Source organism: Ursus arctos, unplaced genomic scaffold (assembly GCF_023065955.2).
Source record: "Ursus arctos isolate Adak ecotype North America unplaced genomic scaffold, UrsArc2.0 scaffold_9, whole genome shotgun sequence".
In the NCBI taxonomy this organism is placed as follows: domain Eukaryota; kingdom Metazoa; phylum Chordata; class Mammalia; order Carnivora; family Ursidae; genus Ursus; species Ursus arctos.
In genome coordinates this window covers 54,215,825-54,242,749 of record NW_026623111.1, presented here as the reverse complement: position 1 = coordinate 54,242,749, position 26,925 = coordinate 54,215,825, and the positions used below count along the sequence as shown (strand labels likewise).

The following is a 26,925-nucleotide window of genomic DNA, read 5'->3' as shown; positions in this document are numbered from 1 at the left end:
GAACAGAATTTAAGAGGAGAAGCAGTTCTGGGGATAATAAACCACAGATCCACAGTGGCTCTGATTCTCTTCCACTGAGGGGCAGCGTGACCACCAGCGTGACCAAGTTTCCAAGCTGTTCCTTGGACCACAAGAAACCTATGTTTTAGGATTATTGTTCTGGCTGGGCCAGGCTCAGGAAGCAGCTATTATGTAGAGCAAAGGACTTCAACCAAGAAGACATGATAAGTAGAGGCCACTTGGGTGTGCCATCATGCCTCTCTCTGCTCCTCCGTTTTCTCACCCGGAGAATTACATTTTTAAGCAGATAATGAATGTGAAACACACTATTTAATATGCAGAGAGCAATATAGATATAAGGTTGTGTTGTCTTATCTTCCTAGGACCGAAATCAGAGGCTGGCGTGGACGGTGCTCCTGAGTGCTTGTAAATGACTTGATTTTAGTCTGGAACGGGGCTGATTCTGAAAGACTCTTTTAAGCCCTCGTTAATTTTATAGCCTTTCTGGTTTCTTTCAGTGGCCCATGCTGGTCTGTAGGGTAGTTTAAGGTTAGTTCCGGACCAGACCATGCTCTCTTAGGGAGTAAACTTAAAGGCTTTGGAATCGTTCTGGTCTTAGAGGCCAAGGACCTGCATAAGGAGTCTTTTGTTGGGACAGTGTGATTTATCTTCCCCAGGAGTGACTTTGCTCAGGTGACACACTACCCCATTCTCGAGGCATCAAAGCCTGGACAGGGACAGCTGCCAAAAATGTATGCTGTATAGCGCTCTCCAACCCCTCTGTGGTATCTTTCTTGTTACTAACCTTTGCTGTTGTTGTTGTTAGACTGATTTGGGGAGCAGTCTTGGGTTCATACAAAACTGAGCAGAAAGTACTGACATTTCCCATATACTCTGCTTGCCCTCCCACCTTCCCCCAATATCAACATTCCACACCAGGGGGTAAACGATGTGACAATCGATGAACCTACATTAACACATCATACCTACTCAGAGTCTCAGTTGGCATTAGGGTTCACTCTTGGCGTTGTACATTCTAAGGGCTTGGACAAATGGAGGATATGTATCTACCACTACAGTACCAAGTAAGTATTTTCACTGTCCTAAGAAATCCTCTGTGCTCATCCATGCATAGCCCCCGAAACCCCTGGCAACCACTGTTTCCATGGTTTTGGCTCTTCCAGAGGGTTACACAGTTGGCCCTCCGTTTTTTAATGCAGTGGTACTATGTACTACTTTGTTATATTTCCACCTGCTGAAGTAATTGTTAAAAGTCAACTTCCTTGAACAATCCTATGGTTTTCATAGTGAGCAGATCAGATGAAGAGTTAAGAAAAAGGCATCCAGTTAAGCTGTTTGAGACCCTTAAGAGAAAGGACACAAAGAAAATTAGAGGATTTGAAACATAGCCGCCTTTCACGTAGCATGTAGGTGGAAACAAGCCATACTCAAGTACATTTAAGGACCTAAGAACTGCTATGACCGGTACTTCATTCCTTTGTGATACCAGTCCAGTAAAGATGAGAAATAATCTTTGCAGTGATCGTTTGAGTCTGGGGATTAACCAGGGAAGAGTCAGAGGACAGCTTGATCACCCTTCTTACTTCTGAAATGGACTAAGTGGGTTTGGTTTAATATGTGTTCTCTGGTTGATTTATTCACTCCCCCTTCAAAATGTCTTTCTGGAGTATTACTATTACAAGTCAGTGTCTGGTCTCTGCCGTTGCCAATACATATCAAAAGCTCCCTCTTTTCCACCACCCCAAAATAGCTTTATATCTTTGTTAGTACTTTATTAACAAACACCTGTGGCTTTTGTCCAGGGCCTTTTTTGGTTTAACATTTTCCTCTTGAATTTTGTGCTTCCCATCCTGCCAAAAGAAAACAGCCCAATTTATTAGTTATTTAGAATGCTGAACAGTGATGACATTGCAGACATTTTCTTCTGTACTGTCTTAGCTTAGGTATAAAATTAAGCAGCTTTTTTGTTAGGGACGGAATTTAACTTCCAAGCTATTTTCCCTCATTCTTTGCTCTAAGTAGTTTCTTAACCAATTATTCTGATAGAGTTTGCAAAAAATGATTTTTCAGAGTAGATATTTCCTTCTTAACTCTTGTAATTCAAATAAAATTCAGAATATATCCTATTTATTTATGAAGTGACCTCAAGGTATCAGTTACTTCTTAGGGAATCTTAGTTACTTCTGTCTATCTCTATCTGTCTCCAACCCCCACTCCCAGCTGAGCTCTGGAAAACTGGGAAAACCAAGCACTGCCACATCAGGCAGACCGTCATCCTCTGGACACTCAGTCGCGCAGCTGCCATGACGCCATGACAACTCACGCAGCCCATACAACTTGAGGAGTTTTCTACTCTGAAGGACCAATGTAAAGTTCCAAAGTGCATTTCTACCAAGGCTTGTAAGCTCCGCCCGGGCAGTTTTAGTGACAAATTCTTTTTGCGGCACACACACTGCTGTCTGTCTTGAGCTGCTGTCCATCAGCCTCCAAAAATAGAATGCACATTCTTAGACCATTCAAGTGTCAAGGAAAGGAGGTTAATGCAATATTTACACGCCTGGAACCTCTACTGCAGGGCAATTCAAGAATGAGAAACTTCAGGCCTCACTGGAAAAGCAGGATAAGATAGGCCAAGAATTTAAGTAAATCTCTTTAAGGCCTGCTAAGTACATTTCATGTTCGCTAAACTGAATAAAGGTGGCACGCTACAAAAAGGATGGTATTTTGCACAGTAATGAGTACTATACAATAAATTTCTCTTTACCATTATTTGCTACTCTTCAGCAAATTAGCATCTCTTTCTCTAGAAATTTTAAATAAGCAGCTAGAAAGTTGTCTGCTTTGTTATATATAATATAAACAAAGAAGCTACTTTTTTCCTGTGTTTGTCTTTGACAGAAAAGGTATCTCATGCTTTTCTGACTTTACTGTTTGAAGAGGTTGGCTCCTGTTTCCTGGGTCCCAGAGGTGGTCTTATTCAACTTTAGCTTCCTCACCACTAGAGGAGCTGGAGGCCTCTCTCCTAAGACTGTTCTGTAGAAACTTCTACAGCTGTTCTTTAAACATTCTGTATTACTTTCTTTTCCCTAAGCAACTCTAGTTCCCGCTTGTTTTAATTTTCCCAAGAGAAGTACCTTGAGTATACTAAAACTGAAATCCCAATGATACTGAAAGAGGCATACAGAAGCAAATCCATATTTAAGACAATTCTGTTAAAGGGAAATTCAGAGTTAGGAAGGAATACTGTAACATATTATTAAAGATACTAGCCCGCAGAAGTCCAAGGAACGCAAGTTTTTGTTAAGACACCCAAATAATCTTAAAGTGAAAGGGGTAAGAGGGTCACTGGAAATCATGGTTATGAGTCCTCTTTTCCATGGGAAATCAAGTTAGAGACAGTATCTAGAAGTAGATAGAGAATCAAGGCCTGTGTTCACTCTGGGTCTTGTATGCCACCTACATACTTGAGGCCACAGCATTAAGCTTGTGTTTCCAGAGAGAAGACTGTCTGACCCACTGAGGTAGCCTCTAAAATTAAGTAAATGACTAAGGGAATAACAAATATTACCGTTTTGGGTTCTGGCTTCTGAGAACCCTTTCCTGGGAAGCTCCTGTTGTTTTGTAACCTTCTTTCTCTTTCCAGTTTTAGTTCTAACTCAAGCTGGTGCCTGGGATGGGCGGGAGAGGAAAAGGATCAAAATCTGCATTTCTACACTTAAATTCTCTAAAGAATGCCAAACCCTTTCCTTAAAGCTCAGCCATTAAATTTTAATACTTGATTAATAAAAAGTTACCAGATATATATGGACAATCAGGTTTTAAGGTATTAAAACACAATATAGTAAAACCAGTAACACTAAATCACAGACAATATGTTTAATCTTTCTTGGATAATTAACAATGTACTTTAAGGGGTGGCTCAGTTGGTTAAATGTCTGCCTTCGGCTCAGGTCATGATCTCAGGGTCCTGGGATCCAGCTCCACATGGGGCTTCCTGCTCGGCAAGGAGTCTGCTTCTCCCTCTGCCCCTCCCCCACTCATGCTCACTCTCTTTCATGTAAATAAATAAAATCTTAAAAAAAAAAAAAAAAAGGGATGTGCTTTAAGATCTCCCAGTGCCTGAGGGTCACCACTCTGAATACCAGTATTTAATATTAACTCTTAATAAGGAAAGAGTTGTAGTCAACTGAATGACATTTAGTAGGATTTACTGTAATTAAAAGACAGTATTTACAAAATTTCGGCAAGAAACAATAAGAAAGCACCAACACCGTTGTCCCATTTCATCTTAATTAGCTGGTCTCTCTTTAATGTTCAATGCCCAGTTCCACTGTCAGCCACTAGTGTCCTTAGGAGCCATGTGCTTTTATATCCAACAACAAAGTTCTCTTTGTTTGAAGTCAGTGGCTTCAGCAAAGAATTGAGTCTCATTTGACAGACAATATGGAAGAGTGGTTAAGGACTTAGAGTCAAAGACAGACAGACTTTTAGAGTGCTGCCACTTACTAGCTGAACTGTGTCAGTCTGGACGAACTGAACCCATCTAAGCTTTAATTAATTTCATCTGAGGATGGGGGTAATACAATCACCTACTAACAGCGCTGACGGGAAGATGTTAGGACTGAATGCCTGTGTAGTGCTTCATGAAGTTCGAGGTACACAGTAACCATTTAGGGAATACTATTATTATCGGTGTTATGTTGGCTATTAATTCTCTTATTCGTTTCTATTTATCTGGGACCTTGGGTTCTAATTTCCTCATTCTTTGAATGCAAAGCATGTTGACAAGCTTTGGGAATGTTGATATATGCGAGGCTTCCCGAAAGCTAATTCTAGAGAAAGGACATTGCAAAGACAGAACAGAGAGGGCTGGCTCATGGGAACTCCTTCTCTTGCTGCTAGGCTTAGCATTACCCACGACCACCCTGGCAGCTCCTGGTGCCCTCTCTTCACCGCTGCCTGGTGAGCTCCTCCACTTCCAGCTGCAGACTGTTTATCTTGTCTCCGAAGTCCTGCTTGAAGAGCCGGTTGTCCAACTCGGCAGACTGGCGGCCTCGCTCAGCCTGGCGCAATCTGGATGTGAGCCATATGGACTTGTGATAAAAAACAAAAGCCATGGTGGGGAGGAAGACCAAGTTTACAACACAAAATAAAGCAACCCAAGGAAGAAGGCGTGGAGAGACAGAGGAGGGGAAAAAAAAAAAGCTTTGCAAGACACAGGAGAATTATACAGGGGGGAAAAGAGATGGAGAAGAAACAAATTCTAAAGAAAAGCAAGATGAAGGTGAACCAGGCAGAAGAGAAGTTGATTTTCCATTTTTTTTATTCTAGTACTACAGTTTACAGCCATTAGATGATAAACAATAAAACGTCACTTTTTAGAAAATCCATATCCAAAGCCAACCTCAAGTACACAGTAATTAAAGTTAAACCCACTTTTTTGTTCGTGTTTATTTCCTAATAGGTTCGGTACCTTATATTTCTGCTTTACACACATAACTGGAACTTGCAAATGGGCAACTATCTTCGTACACGTGAAATCGGAACATCTTCCTGGCCCGTTCCCTACACCACAGCTTACATTAAACCACTGACATTACACGTTAACCCTTATCTAGGCTCTGAGTTCTTCTCTAAGGAAAAGCCTTTGTCAGAGTTTGGCCATCTCTTTCCTTTTCCATTCCTACCAGGTGGTGTGTGACTAAGTGGACAAACAACTCAGCACCGGCCCTGTGTAAGATTTCTGATCATATTCTCTAGAAAATTCTAATGAATGTTGTCTTCTATATATCCCATAACTTTGCACCTATAAAGAAGCATGTTCTAAGAGGTGAAATATCTGGGGCTCTATAGAATAGAATCGGAAAGCATGCTACCTGTAGTCTTGAAAATGTTTTATTTTAGTGTTTGAGCACTCTTTCCAAATGCTCATAAAAAAGGCAACTCATCACCACAAAAGGTTGATGAAGATAAGAATAGGTGCAAAATTATAAGAACTAAAATAAGTTCAAGAGCACAGGTAATTCCATGAGGTTGGTCATATGCTCTTTGACTTGACTTTGGTTCAAGTCTGTAAGGACCTATAGAAGCACACGTGAAATCTACCTTACTCTCTTAATTCTGGTTTTTCCAAGAAGAAGGTAAAGAGTTTCAAAAGCTGGAAGCAAAGGGGGGTTATCTTTGTTCCCACCTAAGCAGCTGAAATGCTGCAAATCATACCAAAATGAGAAAAAATATTTTTTGTCAAGACTTTTTGAAGGAATGAAGGCTTATGGAAAGCCTGTTCCCCCAAATCAGAAGTCATTAAAAAAAAAATCCAAGTATTTATAGGGTTATTTACAATGTAAAGCCTAGAAAGGGGTAGATCTGTGGTCACTTAGAAAAAGAAGGCCTGCTAATTACTATGTATGGATATCTACTGGGAATTTTTATTTTTAGACTAAATAATAATAAAGAGTTTATCATGTATCTATTTCCTACGCTGAAATGGTTTTCTAATAATTAGATTGTTAGTTTCCCAGAGCCATTAGCAAATCCCCATCTTAACAGAAAGTAACAGAAACTCTTATGTAAATATTTCTAGCAATATTCTAGAAATGACAGGTGGGAAACCATCACTAATGTCTATACCTTGTTGTCTTTACTCCAAAAGGAAAAGCAGGATAGATCTGAAAATGGTGTAGTGCCGTGTTTTTTTTGTTTTGTTTTGTTTTTGTTTTTATGGGAGACAAGTTTTTTCATTAAAATTATTCTCTCTGAGCTACCTAAATAGGAAGTGGAATTGCAGGAAAATGGCAGAGGTAGAAGATGACAAATATTAGGAGGGTTTTCCAAGCTTCCACATTATTATGTTATCATAAGTTACCTAATCACTAACTTTATCTCTATGTACTTTAAAGAAACGTAAGGATGCGGGTTCCCCCCCCCAAAGTCACTAAGGCAAAAAAGTTGCAAGCAATCTTGGTTACTGAGAACAGAACTGTAGTGAAATACTAAGTACTTATCCGTGGCTTGGGGAGTAAACCTACACAAGGAAAGTGGAGAGGGGCCATGGCCTAGGAGACAGAGCTACTTTAGAAGAGTCCAAGTCCATACTGCTGTCACCTCCAGTTCATTACATTGCAATGGCAGAGCAGGCTCGCTGGTACAGACAGCACACCTAGAATCTGATTTTGTCTGGGACTGGGCTGTAAACGCATCAATAATATATGCACAGAGTGTCCATTCCCTAGGCTTTTTTTTTTTTAATGGTGTGTTTATTTATTGGTCAACTCAACCTTTTTTTTAATGGTGTGTTTTATTGGTCAATGAAGTAATTTCTCAAAGTTTATTTGGCAATTAATTAAGAACTTATACTAAATGTTTTAACTCTAGGGAGAAAATAAAAAAGAAGAAAAAAACCCATGGCCTAGATACCAAATTGGTTTTTTTTTTTTAAGTCCAACAAATTCAGAGTCAATTTTTGGTGACATTTTACGTAGAATCAGAGCTTAAATGTGGTAACTTTCAGATTTCTTTCTTTACAATCAAGTTGTACATCAGACTTGCGAGGTGACCAAATGCAAAATGCCTAATGATGTTTTGGGATCAGTTTATTTGCTGCACTATTTAAGGTCTTTGCCTGTTTCACCAAATCCTTTTCACTAAATTAGTAAAATAAAAATAAAAATGGAGTGAAAAGAGAATGAGAAAATGAATAAACGGGAAAGACAAAAATAACAAGAGAGTAAGTCAGCTTAATACTTGAAGAAGCCATTATTTTAGTTCTACTTCAAATGTCAAGTCAAAAAACTACTGAAAAATAATTCTATGCAACATTTCAAAAATCCAATGTATGAACACCAAAATTAAATTGTTAAATCACAAACCTATAACTGCTTATGAGCAAGCACTTAGGGAACTTTCTAGATAGACTGATACCTTTTAATTTAAAATCAGCCAAATCAGAAGTTTCATACTTCTTTACTAATTTGCAATTAACCGGTGAGTTACCATTAATATTCAGTGCCATTCAGGACCCTCCCTGGTCAAGAATTATCTGAATAAAAGAAGTCATCCATTCATCCGTTCATTCACGCATCTGCTAAATGAATGCCTTGTATGTTCATGGCACTAAGATAGATCCAATGAGGGAACTTAAAAAATTCATTAAGTAACGTGGAGGATCTCACAGTCTCATCAGAAGACAACACATATAAAGGGTACAATGTGAGGCAGAAGGGGACAAGTAAGCAGTATGGACAGGTGGGGATGTAAGGCTAGGGGAATTCCAACAAGGACAAATGGGTAGATTATTTTTATCTGAGAAGAATCATCAGAGGAAGCTTTGGAGAGGCGGTGGCATTTGAGCCTGACCGTAAGAGATGGATCTGAAGGACAAGGTTGCGGGAAGCGGAAGGGCCTTCCTAACTGGTGGAACTATTAGGCAAGGAACGGATGGGGGAAGTGCAAGCATGCGCAGGGACCTGTAATCTGCAGTCTGGCTCAAGTAAGAGGGTGATCAGTGGGTGTTCAAGGTAGCCACACAGACTGGCCACGTGGAATGACTGTGGCTGCCATGGCTCTTCAATCTTGAAGTCTCGGCCATTTCTCTTGGCAGCTGTCACCATGAAGAAAATGGTGGTTTCAGCCAAAGAGAAACCAAAGTAGCACAGGGAGAGGATGTGTGCAGACTGAATTGTAGGTACTCGGCGGAAACAGCTGGTCAGAGGATGAAAACCCAAGGCTGGGTTTTCAGAGGGGGACAGAGCTAGAGACGGGTGTGGGGGGGGGCAGAGTTGGAGGTGGACAGAGCTAGAGACAGACAGATCTAAGATGTTGGGCGGGGGTGACAGTGGACACTACAGAACCGCTCAGGAGAAAGAGAGAAAAGAGAGACGGGAGGGAAGAGAGAACGGAGTTCAAGTGTTAGAAGTGCCCTCAGTAACAGGCACCAGTGCGTTCCAAGACTTTGGTGGTGAAGAATAAACAACAGCTGCAGACATATTTAAAAGTGCTTTCAGGGCGCCTGGCTGGGTCGATGAAGCGTCTGCCTTATGCTCAGGTCATGATCTCAGGGTACTGGGATCCAGTCCTGCATCGGGCTCCTTGCTCTGCGGGGAGCCTGCTTCTCCTCTGCCTGCCTCCTACCCCCCCACCCCCGCCATGCATGCATGGGGCGCACTCTTTCTCTCTTTTGCAAAAATAAATAAATAAATAAATAAAACCTTTAAAAAATTGTTTTTAAAAAGTGCTTTCATCCTTGTAGGTCTCCCTCCTTCAACAGGTCACTGAAATGGGATCATGTAAAAGGATTACCATTCTGCTGTTCAAAACAGTCACGAGAGGCTGAGGTTTCTTAAAAATGTTTTCAGTGACATCTTAGAGAAACACAAAATTTAACTGGCTTTCTACCAGCATGTCTGGTGTTAAGTTGGGAGAATTTCATACACTTTGTTTGCCAAATGCATAGCACATTCTCTTCCCGTCGAGCACTGAAAGCCCAAGACGTTTCACTCAAAAATAGCACTTTTACCTTTGTTCGAGCTGTTTGATGGTAGCAGCCATCTGATTAGTCTTCTCTTCCAAACGACTGTTTAGTTCACTTTTCTGTTTTACTCCTAAGTCTGAACTCTGTTATGGAAAAGAAGTATGAGAGATACACACAGAACACAAAATCCTGAAATAAATCACACGTGCTTTTGAACCTAATGGTAAGTGGGAAACAGAGAAATGGAAATGCTCATATATTTGTATACCAGTTAATTCCCAAATGGAGAAAAAAACAAAAAGCAACGTTTAAAATCAGTATTGCTGTATGCAACTCTGTCACAGAAATGAACATCAGAAGGTTCGTCAATTTGTCGTATTTCAGTGTAAGAGCTAACGGCATATTGCTCAGCAAAACAAGTCAGTCAGAGAAAGACAAGTACCACATGAGTTCACTCATATGTGGAATTTACGGGAAAAAAAAAGATGAACATAGGGGAAGGGAAGGAAACATAAAATAAGGCGAAATCAGAGAGGGAGACAAACCATAGGAGATTTAATTCTTGGAAACAAACTGAGGTGGGGGATGGGGTAACTGGGTGATGGGGATTAAGGAGGGCATGTGATGGAATGAGCACTGGGTGTTGTATGCAACTGATGAGTCACTAAAGTGTACCCCTGAAAATAGTAATACACCATACGTTAAAAATCAAATTTAAATAAGGAATGAAGGGGAAAAAAAGCTAATGGAATATATAATTCAGGTGGCAGGTTAGCTGGAGTGTAGAAATTATCTCATAGGATAAAAAAGACCTCTTTCCCCACTACAATTTGAAAAGCAGCCATGGCTTTCCAGACCAGCAACACAGGATCCTATGACGGTCTGATTCCTAAAGTGGTTTTTTGGCAGCCAGCCTCAAAATGAGATGTGACTCCTCCCTCTTTATGTCAAATGTGATTCTAGAGAACGAGAGGGGCACAGGGAACCCTGGGAGTTTAGAGAGCCAGTGAGCGTACTCCTCTTACTTGCCCTACCTGCAGCTTAAAGGCGAGTTCATGCTTGAGAGCCCTGAGATCATCCAGCTGCTGTCGCAGAGACACCAGGGCGTCCTGCTTCTCACAGACGTCCTTCTCCAGCATCTGCATAGCCAGTTCCATCTCCTGTCTCATGCTGATCTGGATCTCCAGTTCTTTTTCAACATCCTGCCCCCAACAGGTACATAAATTGCTTATTCTCTCTTTCCTCAACGAAGTACAAACTATGAAATTCCACAGGAAAAGGTGTAAATTCCAACACTCTCAGGTCTGAATATTTGGGAAAATAGCTACAACCCATCATTCAGTGCAGAGATATTAACAACAAGAATAATAATTGGGATAATTATAAAAACATTTACTCAGTAATTTATAAATCCAAAAAACTTGGTAGGCCAAAGATAGTGCCATTTAATATGCCTAAATTTATAATACTCGAGGCACTTCATTATAATGAGAAAACTGGTGTCATGTCCCATTACAGAAATTCTATAAAGTGCTACCATAGCCGGCATAAAATGAAGCGCTTGTAATTCTCCTCAATCTGGATATTGTTGACATAGTCAAGAGCCCAAGGAACCCAACAGATACTTTGGGTTCCCAGGGTAACATCTCAATAAGTGGGAATGATCGATATGGTTAACTGGATTTTTATATTCACTTAACACGAAACCCGCTTTTGGTTCAACCATTATTACTGAAACATGGTTTCGATGATCAAAGCTACAAAGACCTGAGGTTCTTCTGCATCCACGCTGTTCACTGTTCCCCGGGGCATATCTAAGAACTACTTGCTTGGTTTCTTTCCTTTTTGAACAAACATGTATCTTTCTGTGACAAAAGGATGTGGAAAATTTTGTGCCAGATTTTTAAGTCACATGTGGCACTAACTGAGGTGCCGTCTGTGCACAGTTAGTGTGATTAAATCAGATTGCTTCTGAAAATGCTGGCATATATTATTTCTAAGATTTTCCTTATAGAAAGTATTTTGAGATCTAATCCATAAACACATAGAAGGAAAATGATAATTATTTCAAGGATGTTAAAATTATATTGCTGTTTTCTCAGAACATTTGAAATTCTATTCTCTACACTGTTAGGTGGTGGTAATTTTTAGTACAAACCAGATCACCTTTATTTTCAGGCTTCTCCCTATTTTCAGAGACACTATAGTGAGGGGAGATCCTTTTATTTGTCCTATCATCAAAACTGCAGAAGGAGTTAATTTACCAATACCAGGGATGTATCAATATACTAATACCTGGATAAAATCTATTACGGGAGTATTCATTATTATACATTTATATACACACACACATATATCCTCCAAGGAGACATATCGAAATCTTTGCAGGAGTGAGGACTGAGGTAGGAGTGGGGATCATAAAGTTTAAAAGAGTAGGTTCCATATATCTAATCTTCTTATAACAAAGTACAAAAGCAAAAAAAAAAAAAAAAAAAAAAGATTGGCAAAATCCTGTTGGCTGTTGAGAATACTCAGAAAATGGACTGGGAAAGCATTATAGGGAATATGGGTTAAAAAGAGTGAGAAACATACACCTGAAACTAATGTAACACTGTGTGTGAACTACAATCAAAAAAAATTAATTAAAAAAAAAAAAAGAGAAGTCATAGAAAGAACTAAAGTATCACTGCAAGAGTTACAAAAGACCTCTGCATGAACAGCATTCTCTTTAGCAAATACTATGATATGGAAAAATCCACCCTAAGACTTAGCTAGGAGGGCTTCCTCGATACCATTTTAGTTGAATCAGATAATTAAAAATTTTCTACAGTTTTCCAATATGCAAAATCCGCTGTATTCATCAATAAGCAGCTAGCCTTTCCTACAAAAGAAGGTAATATACTTGATAAAGAGTGTTGAACACTACATCTGAAACTAATGATGTACTATATGTTGGCTAACTGAATTTAAATAATAAAAAAAAAGAAAACAGTTTTTTATGCAAGTAATGTTCAGTGAAGGTAAAAAATCAACCATATGAAAATCTGCCTTTATGTCTAATTATATTCATAATAAATACAGTCAAAATTAAAAAAAGAGTGAGAAACAGTTTTTTAGGAGCTACAAAAATTTGTTGGCCCACTACTAATGTTCCTGGGCCTGGTCTGTAAGATCCAACCTCTGAGTGGGCCTTTATGTTTAATCGGTTCCTGAACTACTAGAACTTAAGTGAAGTTTACCAGTCGCAACTGTGTCTCCTCCTTTAAGTGCTTTCTGGCTTCACTCAGTGCTTGCCCTTCTGCAGTTTTGTCCTGCTTGGGACCCTTGAAAAGATAAATAAAATAGTACATATATTTAAGGATTTAAAAAAATAGAGTTAGCTGACAGTAGCACTGCTGCTTAGTAAAGGAACATGATTATACTTTATATTAAACAGGTATAACAATGAATAAAGACAACAAAGAAATTGAAGCAGTTTAGTAAATAAAAAATTCTCAGCAGAACTGGGTTTTCTTGCCATCTTGTTTAAAGTCTTAAGATAGGTTACCAAATCAAGTGCAAAAAGTCTTAAAAGTCAGCCTCTAAAAACAAAGTGGTATTCACTGTAAAATGTGAATTGGGCCAAAGGTTCAAATGGTAATTTATTCCTTCTCCAGAGATCTCACATTTGGAGTCTCCAACCATCCAGACAGATCATAGCTAAAAATAAGCAGGTCATCAGAAAATTCTTCCGAGCAGTCACAGTTGTTTTCACAACGTCCCCACATTAAAGTCAAACCCACTACTCACAGAGAACTCCTCTAGTCCCTACTCACAGCCTGGTTGCTTCCTCTTTCGGAACAGTTTTAATAACTATAGATATTTGGATTCCTAGGTCACAGAAGGCTAGAAGCATGCAGACGAAAGGGCGTCGGGAGATACTAGTACCAACAACAGCGAGAAGCAAGAGACGCCAGTGAGATCATAAAAGCAGAGCAAAGCACCCAGAGCAATCTGGAAACGTTTAAGTACAGGTGCTGGAAGCTCTAGCAATTCCAACAGCCCCCAAAGCAGCGTCAGGATAAGTCAGCATGGAATTGCTGATGCTGAGAAATAACCATCTTCAATCATCATAAATGACTAAATGTGTTAAATACTCCACCCGAGACTGCTTAGGATTGTGCGGTACATAAAAAGTTTGCAAAAAATCCGTGTAGACATATATCAAAAGTTTGATCCTTTAAGGGATTAAGTTATCTAGAAAACTCCTTTACATGGTATCTCCCAGTAGTCCCAAATAAACACTTCTTATAAAGTAGTAACACGGCTGAAAACAATGGTATATTTAATGTAATAAATATAACACTTAAATATAGTACAAATCATGAGCACATAACAAGACACTGAATTAGACCAGCTCTTGAAATTTCTCAACAGATAGAGGTGGCAGTGAAGCCAAGGAGCGTCGGTAGGAGGAACCTCACACCCACGTAAGCTCCGTCATTACCCATTCTGCACGGAGTCTCGGTAAAAACAGTGTGCTTGGTATCTGCAAGTGCTTGCTGCCTCCAAACAGTCCTCTAGAGTAGAGGCCCCTCCCCCTGCTCACACCTTAACACGCTCTCTAGTCATAATCAAACACTAGGGATGTGCTGTATGGTGACTAACATAATATAATAAAAAATCATTATTAAAAAAAAAAGAAATATTCTATAAATCCAGAAAGGTTAACCTTCCGATTGGATTCCAATATGTAGGAGCTTTCTTCTTTAACTCGTTCCATTTCTTCTTGTAAGGTAATAATCCTGTTGTTTGCAACTGCAAGCTGTTGAAAAAAAAATCTTTTTAAGTTTTTTTGAATCTTTTTTTTTTTTTAACACAGGATAAGATAATTCATGATCTGCTAGGACATATTTTTCAGGCTTGACTATTCTTAGAAGGAAAGAAGGTTATCTATAACGTATAAAAATGTTCTTATGGTATGGGAAATTAGGAGAAGTATTTTTAAACTAGGCTAGATAAAAACAAAACCCATCTCCTATTGCTGCTTTTTGTGTAAACTCCTTTTCAGTACCAAAATGTTAACTTAAGGTTATTTACCTCAAGCGTGTTCGCATGGGCAACTTATAGTTACAATACCTATTTCTAAAATGTTTAATAAAGAGGTCACGTCGTGCCTTGGGCACTCATAAACCCTACATTAGACCTTTGACAGATGATTTTTAAGAGTAAAGAAATGGAACTTCAAAGTTCTCACTCTAAAAGATGCCAGTAAGTATTGAAGAGATTTGTCATCTCAGCGCCTGAAAAGGTAAGGTAGTGTTATCAGCAGATTGCTCAGGGGGGACGTCTGTATCCACATTCCACAGGAGGGAAAGGTAAAGTGGAAACACGCTTTCCTCTTCCGCACCTGCTAACCTTGATTCTGCACAGAGAACGTGGAAGAGCCTGAATGAGCGCAGGAAAGGCGCTCAGGCTCCTCTCGGCCAGCCTTGTGTCCCTTTACACGATCTCCTCACTAGCAGTGGGCACAGGTTCTGCCTGGCTCCTGTTCTAGTGGTGAGTACTGAGGAGGCAGGGCTCAGGCGTGCTTTCTAGAGGCCGGTCTGGAAACCCATACATCCCTCTCTGCTCTGCGGGCCTAACAATGCATAAAAAAGTTAACTTTGGACAAGTGGGCCTGCTTTCTAGGTCCAGAGACATCCTCAAACAGGCTCTCCCAGGACCTTAACATCAGAGAAAGTATTAGGAAACTATGGCTGTACAGCCAAGTGGGTCTTCTAATTCACCTTTACCAATAATAAAGTGGATGTTTATGTATCTTCATCTGTTTAATTCTTCTCATTTTATCACACGGGCTCAGAATTCAGGAAAGGAAAAAAGGGAATTTGGTTTTTGTTTTTTCCTGGCCCTCTTAAATCCAAAATGTATGGAAATGGGAAAAGACAGAACTGGTTTGTCTTATCTGTTCTTTATAAGGCCTACACACAAGGCTTAACTATCTCTAAAAATTCAAAGTTTTAAGAAAATAAATGTTACTGGCAAAATAAGTACATGAATGAATATATTAATATCTAGGTCAGGAGGACAAGAGTTGTGACTGAGGGAATGAAATTAATGACCATATTTATTGGTTGCTTATGGTGTGTCGGCACTGGCCTAGGTCTTTAAGTATTATCATTTAATTCCCACAAAAACTTAAGTATTATTTTATCATTCCCATTTTACAGAGAAGAGGACCAAGAAATAGAGGCCTAAGTTATCGGCCAGGATTAGAAAGTTAGCAAGTGCCACAGCCGGGACATGAACGCAGGCAGCCGAGCTCTAGAGGCCACGTGTCATCACGGTGCCACACGGCCTCAACGGAGTAGCAGCCGACTCACAGCACAGCATTTCTAGTCAGAGTATTCCAAAAGCTCTGTAGGGTAAGTTCTAAGGAGCATTTCCATTCAGTTCTAATACCCTTTAAGAATCTACATCCAAAAGTGAAGCCTACAGAGCTGGGTAATAAGGAAGGTGTTTTAAAGTCGTAACAAAATGTTCTGAAGAAAACTGTTAAAGGCATCTTCCTGACTAGTGCTTGAACTTGGTTTTATTTAAACCAAATGTATGCCACGGTACATAAGAAGACAGTTAATAATAAGAAATAGATTAAGATATAGGTAGAATAAACAAAGTCTTTGCCACCTGGAAAATTTTATTTAAGATTTTTCAGAGAAACATATAATGCTATTGAAGAAAAAAATATGTAGCTTAGCCACGGACAAATTAAAAAAAATTCTTTACTAAACAGAAGCAAAACACAAGGTTAATTTTTGTTCTTATTTTGGGGACTTTCCTAAGGGTTTTCACGTATACATTCTACTGTGATCTTCAGAGTAACTGTAAGACTGAAAGGAGAACAGCAGGCAGGGAACCGGGCCTCTTGGAGGTCAAGTGACTTACTTGCTCAGAAGCACATGACTTGTAAGCAGCATGACATGCAGGCAGGGATTGCTGGCCTACCGACAAATGTCCTTTAAATTATCGACCCTACCACCCCAAGGAGAAAAGAAGGCCCATGAGGTGGGAGCTTGCCAATCTGGCACACATAAATCAATGCACGCAGAGACCTCTGTCTAGCTCCAGCACATAAGCAGTACCCACGTGTCCGCCGGGTGATGAGTGAACGGGTGATGAGTAGCAAGCTATATGATACCACTAACAGATATTACTATTATTTTTGTTTAAAGATTTTATTTATTCATTTGAAAGGTAGAGAGACAGAGAGAGCACAAGCAGGGGTAGAGGCAGAGGGAGAGGGAGAACCAGACACCCCACTGAGCTGGGAGCCCGACGTGGGGCTCGATCCCAGGACCTGGAGATCATGACTTGAGCTGAAGGCAGATGTTTAAGCATCTGAACAACCCAGGCGCCCCTTTTTTTCTTTTTTTTTTTTTAAGATTTTATTTATTCATTTGAAAGGGAGAGAAACAACCACTAAGGCACATTATTAAACTGTATGTCATCAAAGAATTTCCAAAACACTTACCTCCTCTGTCAGTTTAGTGTTGGATTTTTCTAATGCATCCACTTTTGCCTGAAGGTTGTTTACCGTAGCGCTATAAAGAAGAAAAAACACAGTGGTTTCCCTTGAAAAATAGAACAACATCCTGTACTACCCATGTAAATATCCATCACAAGTATCATTCATTGTCTAATGTCCACAATTCATGGTGGACTTGTAGGCTCTAAGACAGTTCACCAGGGGCTGTGGGTCTTACCGGTTGTACCCTTGGCACTGAAGTCTGTATTTAATAAGCACTCGTTGGATGAAATAAAAGAGCTGATGCACTGCACCGTCAACTTTAAAGTTTACTTATACGTAATAATCAGCTACCTGAATTAAGTGCTTGCCATACACCAAGCGCTTTTCTAAATTATTTTATTTGCATTATGTCATTTACTCCTTTCAACAACCCTATGCAACAGGTATCCCCAAATACAGATAAAGAAACTGAGGCATGAAAAGAGTCAGTAACTGTCATGTTTCTATTTCACTATCAAATGTAAGCGTACTTTTGCTTGACTAACATCTCCATAATTCACTGTGGTCATTATTAGTTCTTGGTCCCCAGAGAAAATATACTTAAATTGTTCTTGAATTTTCTAGCTGAAATCAAGACTACTCAAAATTTATACTGATACTGGAATAATCATATTAAAGGTTTTACTTAAATTATCTTTATAAGAGAATTATAAAAGATAATAGTTAATGGATGTATTAATTTTTCTGAATTATTTGATAGTCTTTAGCATAACAAGAACATCAATGCACTTGAGAATACCAACAGACTATTTCATGTTCTGGACAGTTCTGAAAAATAGTGAGTATTTGGTAAATTAATGGTACTGATGGTGAAGAGAAGGTAAGTTAATATTGTCAATTTAATGTATAAATGAAAAATGCAAGGGACCAACATGATACAACTAATCTAAAAGTCCTAAGGCAATGAGTGGTTTGCTCACGACTGGTCTTGAAATATGTGGTCGGTCTTGAAATATGTGGTTGGATCTGATGAACCAAGAGGGCTGCCACTTTCAACTGCGTATGTCACATGTTTAAGAATTCTTAACTGAATATACTTATTTAATTACTAGAGTTATAATTACATACTAATTTTATACTGCCTTTCACTAACGGTCACCAAAACAGTTAAATGACATTTAATTTAGTGCCTAGCTCAGTGCCTGGCAAGCAGGAATTCTACGTATTTTTGTTGAGTATCGCCTGAATTTATCCTCATGGCTCATCAGTTTACTCTTCCTTTCCTTCACAATAAAATCCCCAGGAAAATAAACGTATTTATTCATTCTTTACTTTAGATGTCTGTTGAGTTCTTCTACATAGTTCTTCTGATCCAGAATTGCAGTAATCTGGCCATCTCTGGGGTGGGCGGGGAGAGTTGGGGAGAAAAATAGAAATGAAATAGGTAAAGTTAGAAGTACCAAGATCTCCTCTTCCCCAATCTTTTCATAGACCACAGAAAGGAAAACCGTGGCACAGATACACTGAACCAAAAGACAGACCTGATGTATAATGCCTCCAACAAGAAAGACTAGATACTTAAAAATGAAACAAAAAATTCCCCACATTAAAAAGCCTTTGTTATAGCTTACATACCTTAATAATTTAGGTTACAGGTATAACATTACATTCTATCAGAGGCATTTAAAAAAGAAACATTTTCTTCTCACAATTGATAGCCTTTTTAGCTTTGCCAGTACTACTTATAACAACAATTTTCCATTTATCACAGACATTGAATTAAACTGATTTTTGGTATAATAATAGTTATTCCCAAAGGCTATATTTTTGCCTTTCAATGTTAATTTTATTTCAAAGTGAATGGTATAAAAAGCTTTCACAAAGATCAAGTGTCTATTGTTGCATGAGAAAACAAAGTGGAAACAGGAGGTTTACTTGTGGACCAACTAATCTGTAACAGGCAAGTTAAAAAGCCAGACTTTTCAATTAAAGTCAAATCAAGGCCACATACCTCTACCAGTACACTTCGAGAACAAATGATACATTCTTGGCTCAATGTCAAGTCAAGAACTTCAGATTAATTGTGCTTTCAACTGCTAAATTTATAAGTGGTATTAGGTAGTATACTTCTGAGGTCTAATTTCTGAGGGCCGTATGGGTATTTTAAAAGCTTTTTTGAAATGACTTTAGATTTACAAGAGTTGAAACAGCAATGCAGAGTCTCCATATACTCCTCACTCTGTTACCCCCCATGTCAACGTTACACATAAATCCACATGCATGTGTCATAGTTCACATGTTAAGAAAGCCAAGAAGGCAATCCTCCTGATCCAGAAGACCATGTTCTCAAACACCACCTGAAGAGATGGAGCAGTAATTCCTTTATAAACCCCTTTATTTTGTTAGCCCCTGGACCACACAGTAGGAAAATCACTTAACTAAAACCTCTCTTAGGGTTTAGCAGGTACAAGAGTCAGCTCTTTTTGACAAGACTCCATTAAAACTCTATCACCAGAAATTCTTTCAGCAAGTCTGTCAAAGCACTACTGTTGTAAACTTTAAATGCTATCAAAGAACACTAAAGAAAAAAGAAACTTAATTTTCTCTGTACGTACCCTTCGCTACCTTTACTGCTGTTCCCATCCTTGAGATACATTGAAAAATCTATAACTCCAACCTACAGAGAGAATTTTCAGAATTTAATATAAAATTAGATACTTCTTCCAAGGCACAATACGATGTCTCTTTCTGGGTACTCAAAGCAGTAATAAAGTCATGGCCATTATTTAAAACTTTTGATGAAAATGTAATGTTTTACTTTTGTTAAAATCAAGAACTTGAAGAGGGGTGAAAGTAAGTAAAGAATTGAGATTAAGGCAATAGGACCAGAAGACCAGGTCATGCAAGTCAACACAAGATTGTAGGAAAGTTAACAGAATGTATACTATAAATTTAAGGCTTAAGTTTCTTTCTCTCTTGTTTCTCTCAAGCATTCTGCTATTGAACCCCTATTCACTTTTAGGAATAACATTTTAAAAATTCTAATTACAAAAAGAATGCACATTTCCTTAAAGAAGTTTCAGAAAATACAGTAAGTAAAAGGAAGCAATACAAAATACCCATAGTCCCAAAGACTCAGATAGAACCACTGTAACATTTTAGTATTTATTCTTCCAAACTTTCATGGATGCACTATGTCTAAATTTGTCAGCACTGCTATTTTATTATTCAGCTTATTTCTTTTTAAAAAACCAGGTCAAACTATCCTACTTCTTTTTCCATTTTCTCAGAGTAAAAAGTAACAGAAATTTGCTGTAGTATTTCAGAGAGAAGGGGTAAGAAAGAGAGTGAAAGTGATAGCTTTATTTACTGAGCAATTAACATAGGCCAGGCTCTGTGCTAGGTGCATCACACGTACTAACTCCTTTATTCCACACTACAGCTATGAAATCAATACAGATACTCTTTTTTGTCCCCGTATTACAGCTAAGAAATGTGAAGCATCAAGAAACTAACTACAAAATTTATTCAGCTAGAAAATAAAGAAGTAGAATCTGAACGTAAACAGTTTGGCTTCGGTCTGTATTCATAACTACCATGCCTGTGTATGTATTTTAGCCTGTGTGTGTGTGTGTGTATTTCAGTCTGTACAAAATATTTTATTTTTATTATTTAAATTTTTAATTTTATTTTTTGTATAAAATATTTTAAACAGGGATTACAGTCAAGACAAGAATTTGAAAAACATTCATAATACATAAATGAGTCAAGTTAGAAGGAAAAACAAAGTAATTGTTTATATTCACATCAAAAATGTTTAAAATCCTATTTATGACTAATTTCCCTTAATTTGGTTGGTATAATCTGACCCATCCAAATTCTGAGATAACAGAACTCAGAGCGACACACTTGGTAACTAAGCATCTTTTGCATACCTGAGAGTCCAAGTCTTCTCCTTTCATACAGAAATTGGCATCAATGACATTCAGACCCACCAAGAGACCAGCAATTATGGCTCCTTCTTCTTCCATCATGAGGGCATTGGGTTCATAGAATTCGCTGTAAGAGAAATCCACAGAATACCAATGATAAAACCTCAAGAATCCAATGATATAATCTTGAGACAAGCAGAAAATGCTGGCCTCATAGCTGAATATGGGTACTATGATACTAGTGAAAAGTAAAAAAAAAAAAAAAAAAGGATGGCTTGGATAATTTATTTGAGATAACAGACACATGAATAGACTTTAGATAATAGCTAAGCTGAAAGAAAAGTGATCAGAATGGTATTTTCACTGAACTGATTACTTATGCTTTTCCCACATATTTGTATTTGAAATGCAAGGAATAATTTTTCAATCTTAAAGTGTCTTGAAAAAATTGGTTCGTTCTTCAAAATTTGCCTCAGACATCTGATTTATAGGTGGGTGTGTAGTGGTACCACACTGTTATTCTAATTTCATTTACATGATAGCTAGTGAACTTCTGTATTTATATATATATTCTAATATTTATTTATTTATCAGAGAGGGCGAGAGAGAGAATGTGCACTCTTGAGTGAGGAGAGGGGCAGAGGGAGGGGGAAAGAAATCCTCAAGCTGGCACCTTGCTGAGCGCGGAGCCTGAGGCGGGGCTCCATTCCACAACCCTGAGATCATGACCTGAGCCGAAACCAATAGTCAGACAACCGACTGAGCCACCCAGGTGTCCCTATATATATTTATAAAGTAAGCTCTACACCCAATGTGGGACTGAACTCAGGACTGGGAGATCAAGAGTCACACGATCTACTGACTGAGCCAGCCAGAAGCCCCTCTTTTTTATGTTTACTAGCCATTTTGATTTTCTCTTGTGAAATGCCTGTTCAAATCCTTTACTCATTTTTACATTTACTCGTCTGTCTTTTTCTTACTGGACTGAAGGAGTTTTCACATACCTTGAATACGTATCATTTGTTGATTAGCTATATTACAAATATCTCCTTTCACTCTACGGGTTGCCTTTTAATCTTGTGTCTTGAATGAAGTTCTTCATTTTAATGTAGATCAATGTGTCCATTTTTTCCTTTAGGGTTAGAGCTTTTTATGTCTTGTTTAAGAAATTTTTGTCTACCTTGTATTTTCTTCTACAAATGTTACTGTCCTGTCTTTCCCATTTGTATGTATAATCCATCCGGACATTTTTTTGTGTATGCTGTTTTTAAGCTTCATGTTACATGCCAACTTCCTGTCTTACTGAGTCTGAGTACATGCTGAGGTGTCAAAAGCCTTTCCTGTTTTTGGCGAGGGAGGGGGGTTGGTACGTTTTGGCCTGCCCTGTATATATGCCACAGCGACAGACTAAACACGTAACAAATAAACATCTATTCTTCAGTATGTGTGTGTGACGTGTGGGAGAAGGTACTAGTTGAACTACATGAAATTGCCAGGAATCAACTGTTTTTGATCTGCAAAAATGGCAAATTTCTATGATTCAACCTCATACGATGTAGAACATAGCAAGAGAAGAACAAAGTTTAACAAGATGTTCATACCTGAGAAGTTCCTTCTTATTGATCAAAGCTTTCATATATTCTGAGAGTTTCTTTTGCATTAATGCCAAACGAAGCCAGGCTCTTCCTCTGCCTACTGGTGTCCTACAGAAACACAGGAACCAAACAACTAAAAGTAGCAGAGCTGGGGGCCATCATGGGACAGATTCACTCACTTCTGCTAATAGTCCCCAGGATAACATGCACACTGAGGTGCTCCTTAGAAGTTCCCCCACCTCATTCCTATGTGAGGAATTTTGTGTGGGCTGGTAGGATGAGGGGGCTGGTGGGCCAGGGTGGGGTGCGTGTCTGGAACAAGTGCTCTTGTGAAGAATTAATGACGGAAATGAGACTACGATTTGAAGACAAAACCTCTGGGAGGCCCGAGTGAAAATGTTCCATCACACTAGCATTGGTAAATCCTCATAAACTTAGTGTAGATCGTGTAAGTACCCAAATACCAGTACTGCAGACACAGTCCGTTTAGGCATCTATCTGATTAAAGTTAAACCAGTCCAATTTGGAAAGATGGCTACTACTCTTTTTTGATTTCTGAGGCAGGTTTTTGGTGTCTGTTGCTGAGGTTCACTTGACAACTGTTTTAATCTTGGCGCTCAAACTGCGCTGAACACATTATTTTTCTTAGTCACGTCTAGCACGCTCCCTCCTTAGAGCTAACTTCTTCAGACTTGAACGGATTGCCACAAGTGTTTTAAAAAAATAAGAAAATGTTTGGTCTTTTCACGTGAATACAACCTCTTTAAAATTAATAATAATTATCCCTCACAAGCATACTTCTCTTAATATTCTATATTAGCAGGTCTCTCGCAACAGTGCCAATTCATAAATAGAGTAATCTTTTTGGATTGTTATGAAATAAACTATTATGGTCATCATTATCTTTAGTCTTTAAGGAAATAGTTAATGTTTTCCTAACAGAATTCAACCTTAAACTTACTTAAGTCCTGGAAGATCTTTAACACTTGCTGTTATCTCTGCAGCTTCTGGAACAAGCTTTTCTACCAATTCTAGAGGGCCCCAGAAGGATTTATTTTGTCCAAGAAAAGTTTTCTTAGCTAAGGTGATAAAAACAAAGCAGTATTTTAATATTCTTTACAACATAAACATGTCCTCAACACACAAACACATATACACATCTCTCATCTGTTCAATCCTTTTTCTCAAGGAACTAAACCTAGATTATCAGACAGTTCTAAAACTATTCATGCTTTCAGAACAGGTAACATTTTGTGACAGTCAAAAATCTCCCACTTCCCAAGACTCAGTCCTTCCTCTTTCAGGAAGAACTTACAACTAGCCCTATGATATATAAAACATTTTAAGAGCTGCATGGGACTGGTGAAGAAAACAGTCCAATGGAAAAGAACATGTAATCCAGAAACAGGCTATTAGATACTGGGGAGGGAGGAGGAGAGGAAGCAAGGAGAACAAGACCAGGTCCTGCCCTCAAAAGCTTATGGTTAAGTGAAAGAGCACAAAGGCAAGAGTCCACTGTGTGACCTTGGGCAAATTACCTCCCATTCTAGGCCTGTTTCCACCTGTCAAACAGAAGGGCCATATTGGACAGTAACGTCCGTTCCAGCTCCAGCATTTAGTGATCAGTATTTCGTAAGCCCCGTATGCCCTTTAACTCAACCGCAACCCTGTACCCATATAGGGGGCATTCCAATAGATTAGTATTACTAATTCAAGCCTCTTCTTCCTTAGCGCCATAAAGAATGCTTTTCTTCTTGAGCATGTATTGCCAGAATACAGCTGCATGCACATTTGCATCCTGGGGCCATGGCCTACCCTTCAAGCCGTGTTTCAGGCAGTGCTCCATCACCACGAAGAACTGCTGGAGGGGTGCGTAGTCTGAGTCCAGAGTTCTCCCCAGGTTCAGAGCAGATTCAATCAAGCCCTTGATACTCAGCTTGGCCATGTTCATCAGGTTCATGCGTTCGTTAGCCATGAGATAATTAGGATCTACAGCCAAAGAGGGAGAGGACAGACCATGGTTACTGGAAACAGCATATTTAAAAATTCAGCATGTCAGTGTGTTGACATTAGCATCGAAGGTGCACAAACAATGCTGGGTAGGGCTGTTGGTGTCTTGCTAAGAATGAAGAAGACCGGGGCACCAAACTGTATTGTTAGGTTTTGTATTCTCTGCCAAGTATTCGCTGTTAAAAAAAAAAAAAAAAAAAAGCCAGTTTCCCTTAGGAATATTCTTGATGCAAAAGTGAAATTAATTACTTTATCAAATTTCAAGCTTTGAGTACAATCTTAATATTCTCACTACCACCCCTGCCACCACCCTAACCTGGGTGCCCAACATAGCCCACTGTTGCACAGCCTTCACACTGGTCTCTGTGATTCCACCTGGCCCTGCCCCCGCATTCTCCACAGTGAAGCGCTCTAAAAATTACAGCCAATGTAGAAAAAAAATACTTAAACTTTGTTCCAAATACACTATTTACATTATTAGTACTACTATTTATTCTAATTAGCATTATTTAAACTAAGCATTATTAAATAAACTAAAAATAATTAACAGTATTAGCTCCCCAATTTTTATGACTCAGCATACAGTGTGATAAACTACTTGAGAAAAGGGACTACATGCCACATTTTATCTGACAGACCTCGGAACAATTCAGGCACTCACTACTTTCATCTGCTGGTGCCTAACTCATGCCAGGTACTGGGGGCTGCTTCTGGCCGTTATGATTTCAATCCTTCCTTACATCGGGCTGTGAGACAGCTACCAAGAACACCAACTTACAAGCAGCTTAAGAGCATAAAGCTGGTCTCTGGGCCCAGCCAGTAAGAGACAACAAAGCCAGAGTCTAAACCCTGGCTCTCTGCCTCCAAAACCTATGCTCTGGACCACTATAATCCACTTACAAATGGACCAATGACTCCAAAGAATATTTACCCTCCCTCTTGTTGGCCATTCTTTTACATGGCTTTCTTATTTAATTCTTGTGACTCTATCATTAAGTATGTCCCTTCTATTAGAGTGTCAAGGCAGGTCCACATAGCTTACAGATCCAAGGTCAAACAGCACATAAATGGCAGAATTGGGACCCAGATCTGACATGAAAGCTAATGCATCCTCTCAAACACCAAATGTGTCATATTCTTTAAAAACTGGAAAAGGCCTAGACATCTATGAACTATCTGACCTCTTCTTAGGATGACAAAAAATACTAATCAAATCCATGCTCCCATAATACAAAAAAGCTACAACATAAAACAGAGATTATTTTATTCAAATTGTCCCTAATTTTCTTCATGCAATGTTTTCATTTGTATCTGCTTTCACAGTTTTAAATAAGTAGACTCAAATGCTAAATTCTAAGCTACTTTTTATTAAGTTTATGGACTTGTAGGTTTATAATTCCAACTATATAAATCTTGGTTTGTTGTGTTCTCTGAGAGAATACTTTTTGAGAAATACTTTCTTATAAAGTCAGAAGTGATACAGATTGTCATTAATTCTTTCTTGCACAACAAATGTTTTAAGGCCATACCTCAAATGGACTTTATGCTCGGGGCAGGACAACCTGTCAAGACCAGAACAAGCTTACAAGGTGACACTGCAATTCACAAAAATCTACCCTCTAAAAAACAGCCACCAAAAACAACTTTATCAGATACTGATTTCCAACTTTTTGTTACTGGCATTTGTGTGCACTCCAGTGTTTCTAAGACTTATTTATTTTAGAGAGAGAGCGAGCGCAAGCGAGCAGGAGGAGGGGCAGAGGGAGAGAGAATCTTAAGCAGACTCCGCGCTGAGCACAGAGCTCCAGGCAGGGCTTGATCTCACAACCCTGAGATCATGACCTGAGCAGAAATTACGAATTGGGTGCTTAACTGACTGCGCCACCCGGGCACCCCGCACTCCAGTGTTTCTAGCCTCCCATAATCACTGGAAGAAAGGAATGGCATAGAGCTGTGTGAGTATGCACGAATGTTTGTGGAGAGCAACTAGAGTCTCTATTTAACGCTTCCCAACAGACGGCAAGAAAATGTCGTTAGCTGGATTTGAGACTTTTGCCAGAAGTGGTGATCGATTTATACTTCTACATTGCCTCATCTCATTCTTCTTATAATCACTAGCAAAATGTTCAAGACATCTGTTTGGGGTCTGGTGAATAAACTGCGCAGAACAATGAGCTAATGCCTAGGGAAATTAAAGTCCTCATACCTTGTCCACTATTAGTATGGTGCTATAACCTGTCTGAACTAATCTACATCAAACACAACCCACTCATTCTTTAGAAAATATTGCTCTCAACTTCGGTACTACTAACATTTTGGGCCAGGTAATTTTTTTGTGGGGGGCTGTTCTGTGAATTAAGTTTAGCAGCAACCCGGACCTTTACCCACTAG

General features: G+C 39.0%; 1 protein-coding gene across 10 annotated transcripts in view; it reads right to left on the bottom strand.

The window, feature by feature from the left end:
- The window catches only part of RUFY3 (RUN and FYVE domain containing 3), a 75,196-nt gene that overhangs the window by 4,609 nt on the left and 43,662 nt on the right, over positions 1-26,925 (bottom strand). For 7 of the 10 annotated variants that reach the window (XR_007187918.2, XM_026510009.4, XM_026510012.4 and 4 more), the window contains 14 exons: positions 24,340-24,513; positions 23,486-23,603; positions 22,531-22,632; positions 20,933-21,056; positions 19,613-19,674; positions 18,330-18,395; positions 17,001-17,070; positions 14,202-14,294; positions 12,730-12,813; positions 10,525-10,692; positions 9,536-9,633; positions 4,975-5,094; positions 3,590-3,689; positions 1,807-1,871 (listed from right to left, as the gene is read on the bottom strand). Coding sequence is in view for 9 of the 10 variants with exons in the window: in XM_026510009.4 (XP_026365794.2) it covers positions 1,807-1,871; positions 3,590-3,689; positions 4,975-5,094; positions 9,536-9,633; positions 10,525-10,692; positions 12,730-12,813; positions 14,202-14,294; positions 17,001-17,070; positions 18,330-18,395; positions 19,613-19,674; positions 20,933-21,056; positions 22,531-22,632; positions 23,486-23,603; positions 24,340-24,513 (1,444 nt within the window). In the remaining variant the exon portion in view is untranslated. Of the gene's footprint in view, positions 1-1,806; positions 1,872-3,589; positions 3,690-4,974; positions 5,095-7,255; positions 7,665-9,535; positions 9,634-10,524; positions 10,693-12,729; positions 12,814-14,201; positions 14,295-17,000; positions 17,071-18,329; positions 18,396-19,612; positions 19,675-20,932; positions 21,057-22,530; positions 22,633-23,485; positions 23,604-24,339; positions 24,514-26,925 lie in introns of those variants that run through there. The other 3 variants (XM_026510016.4, XM_026510019.4, XM_026510017.4) reach the window with 1 other exon arrangement.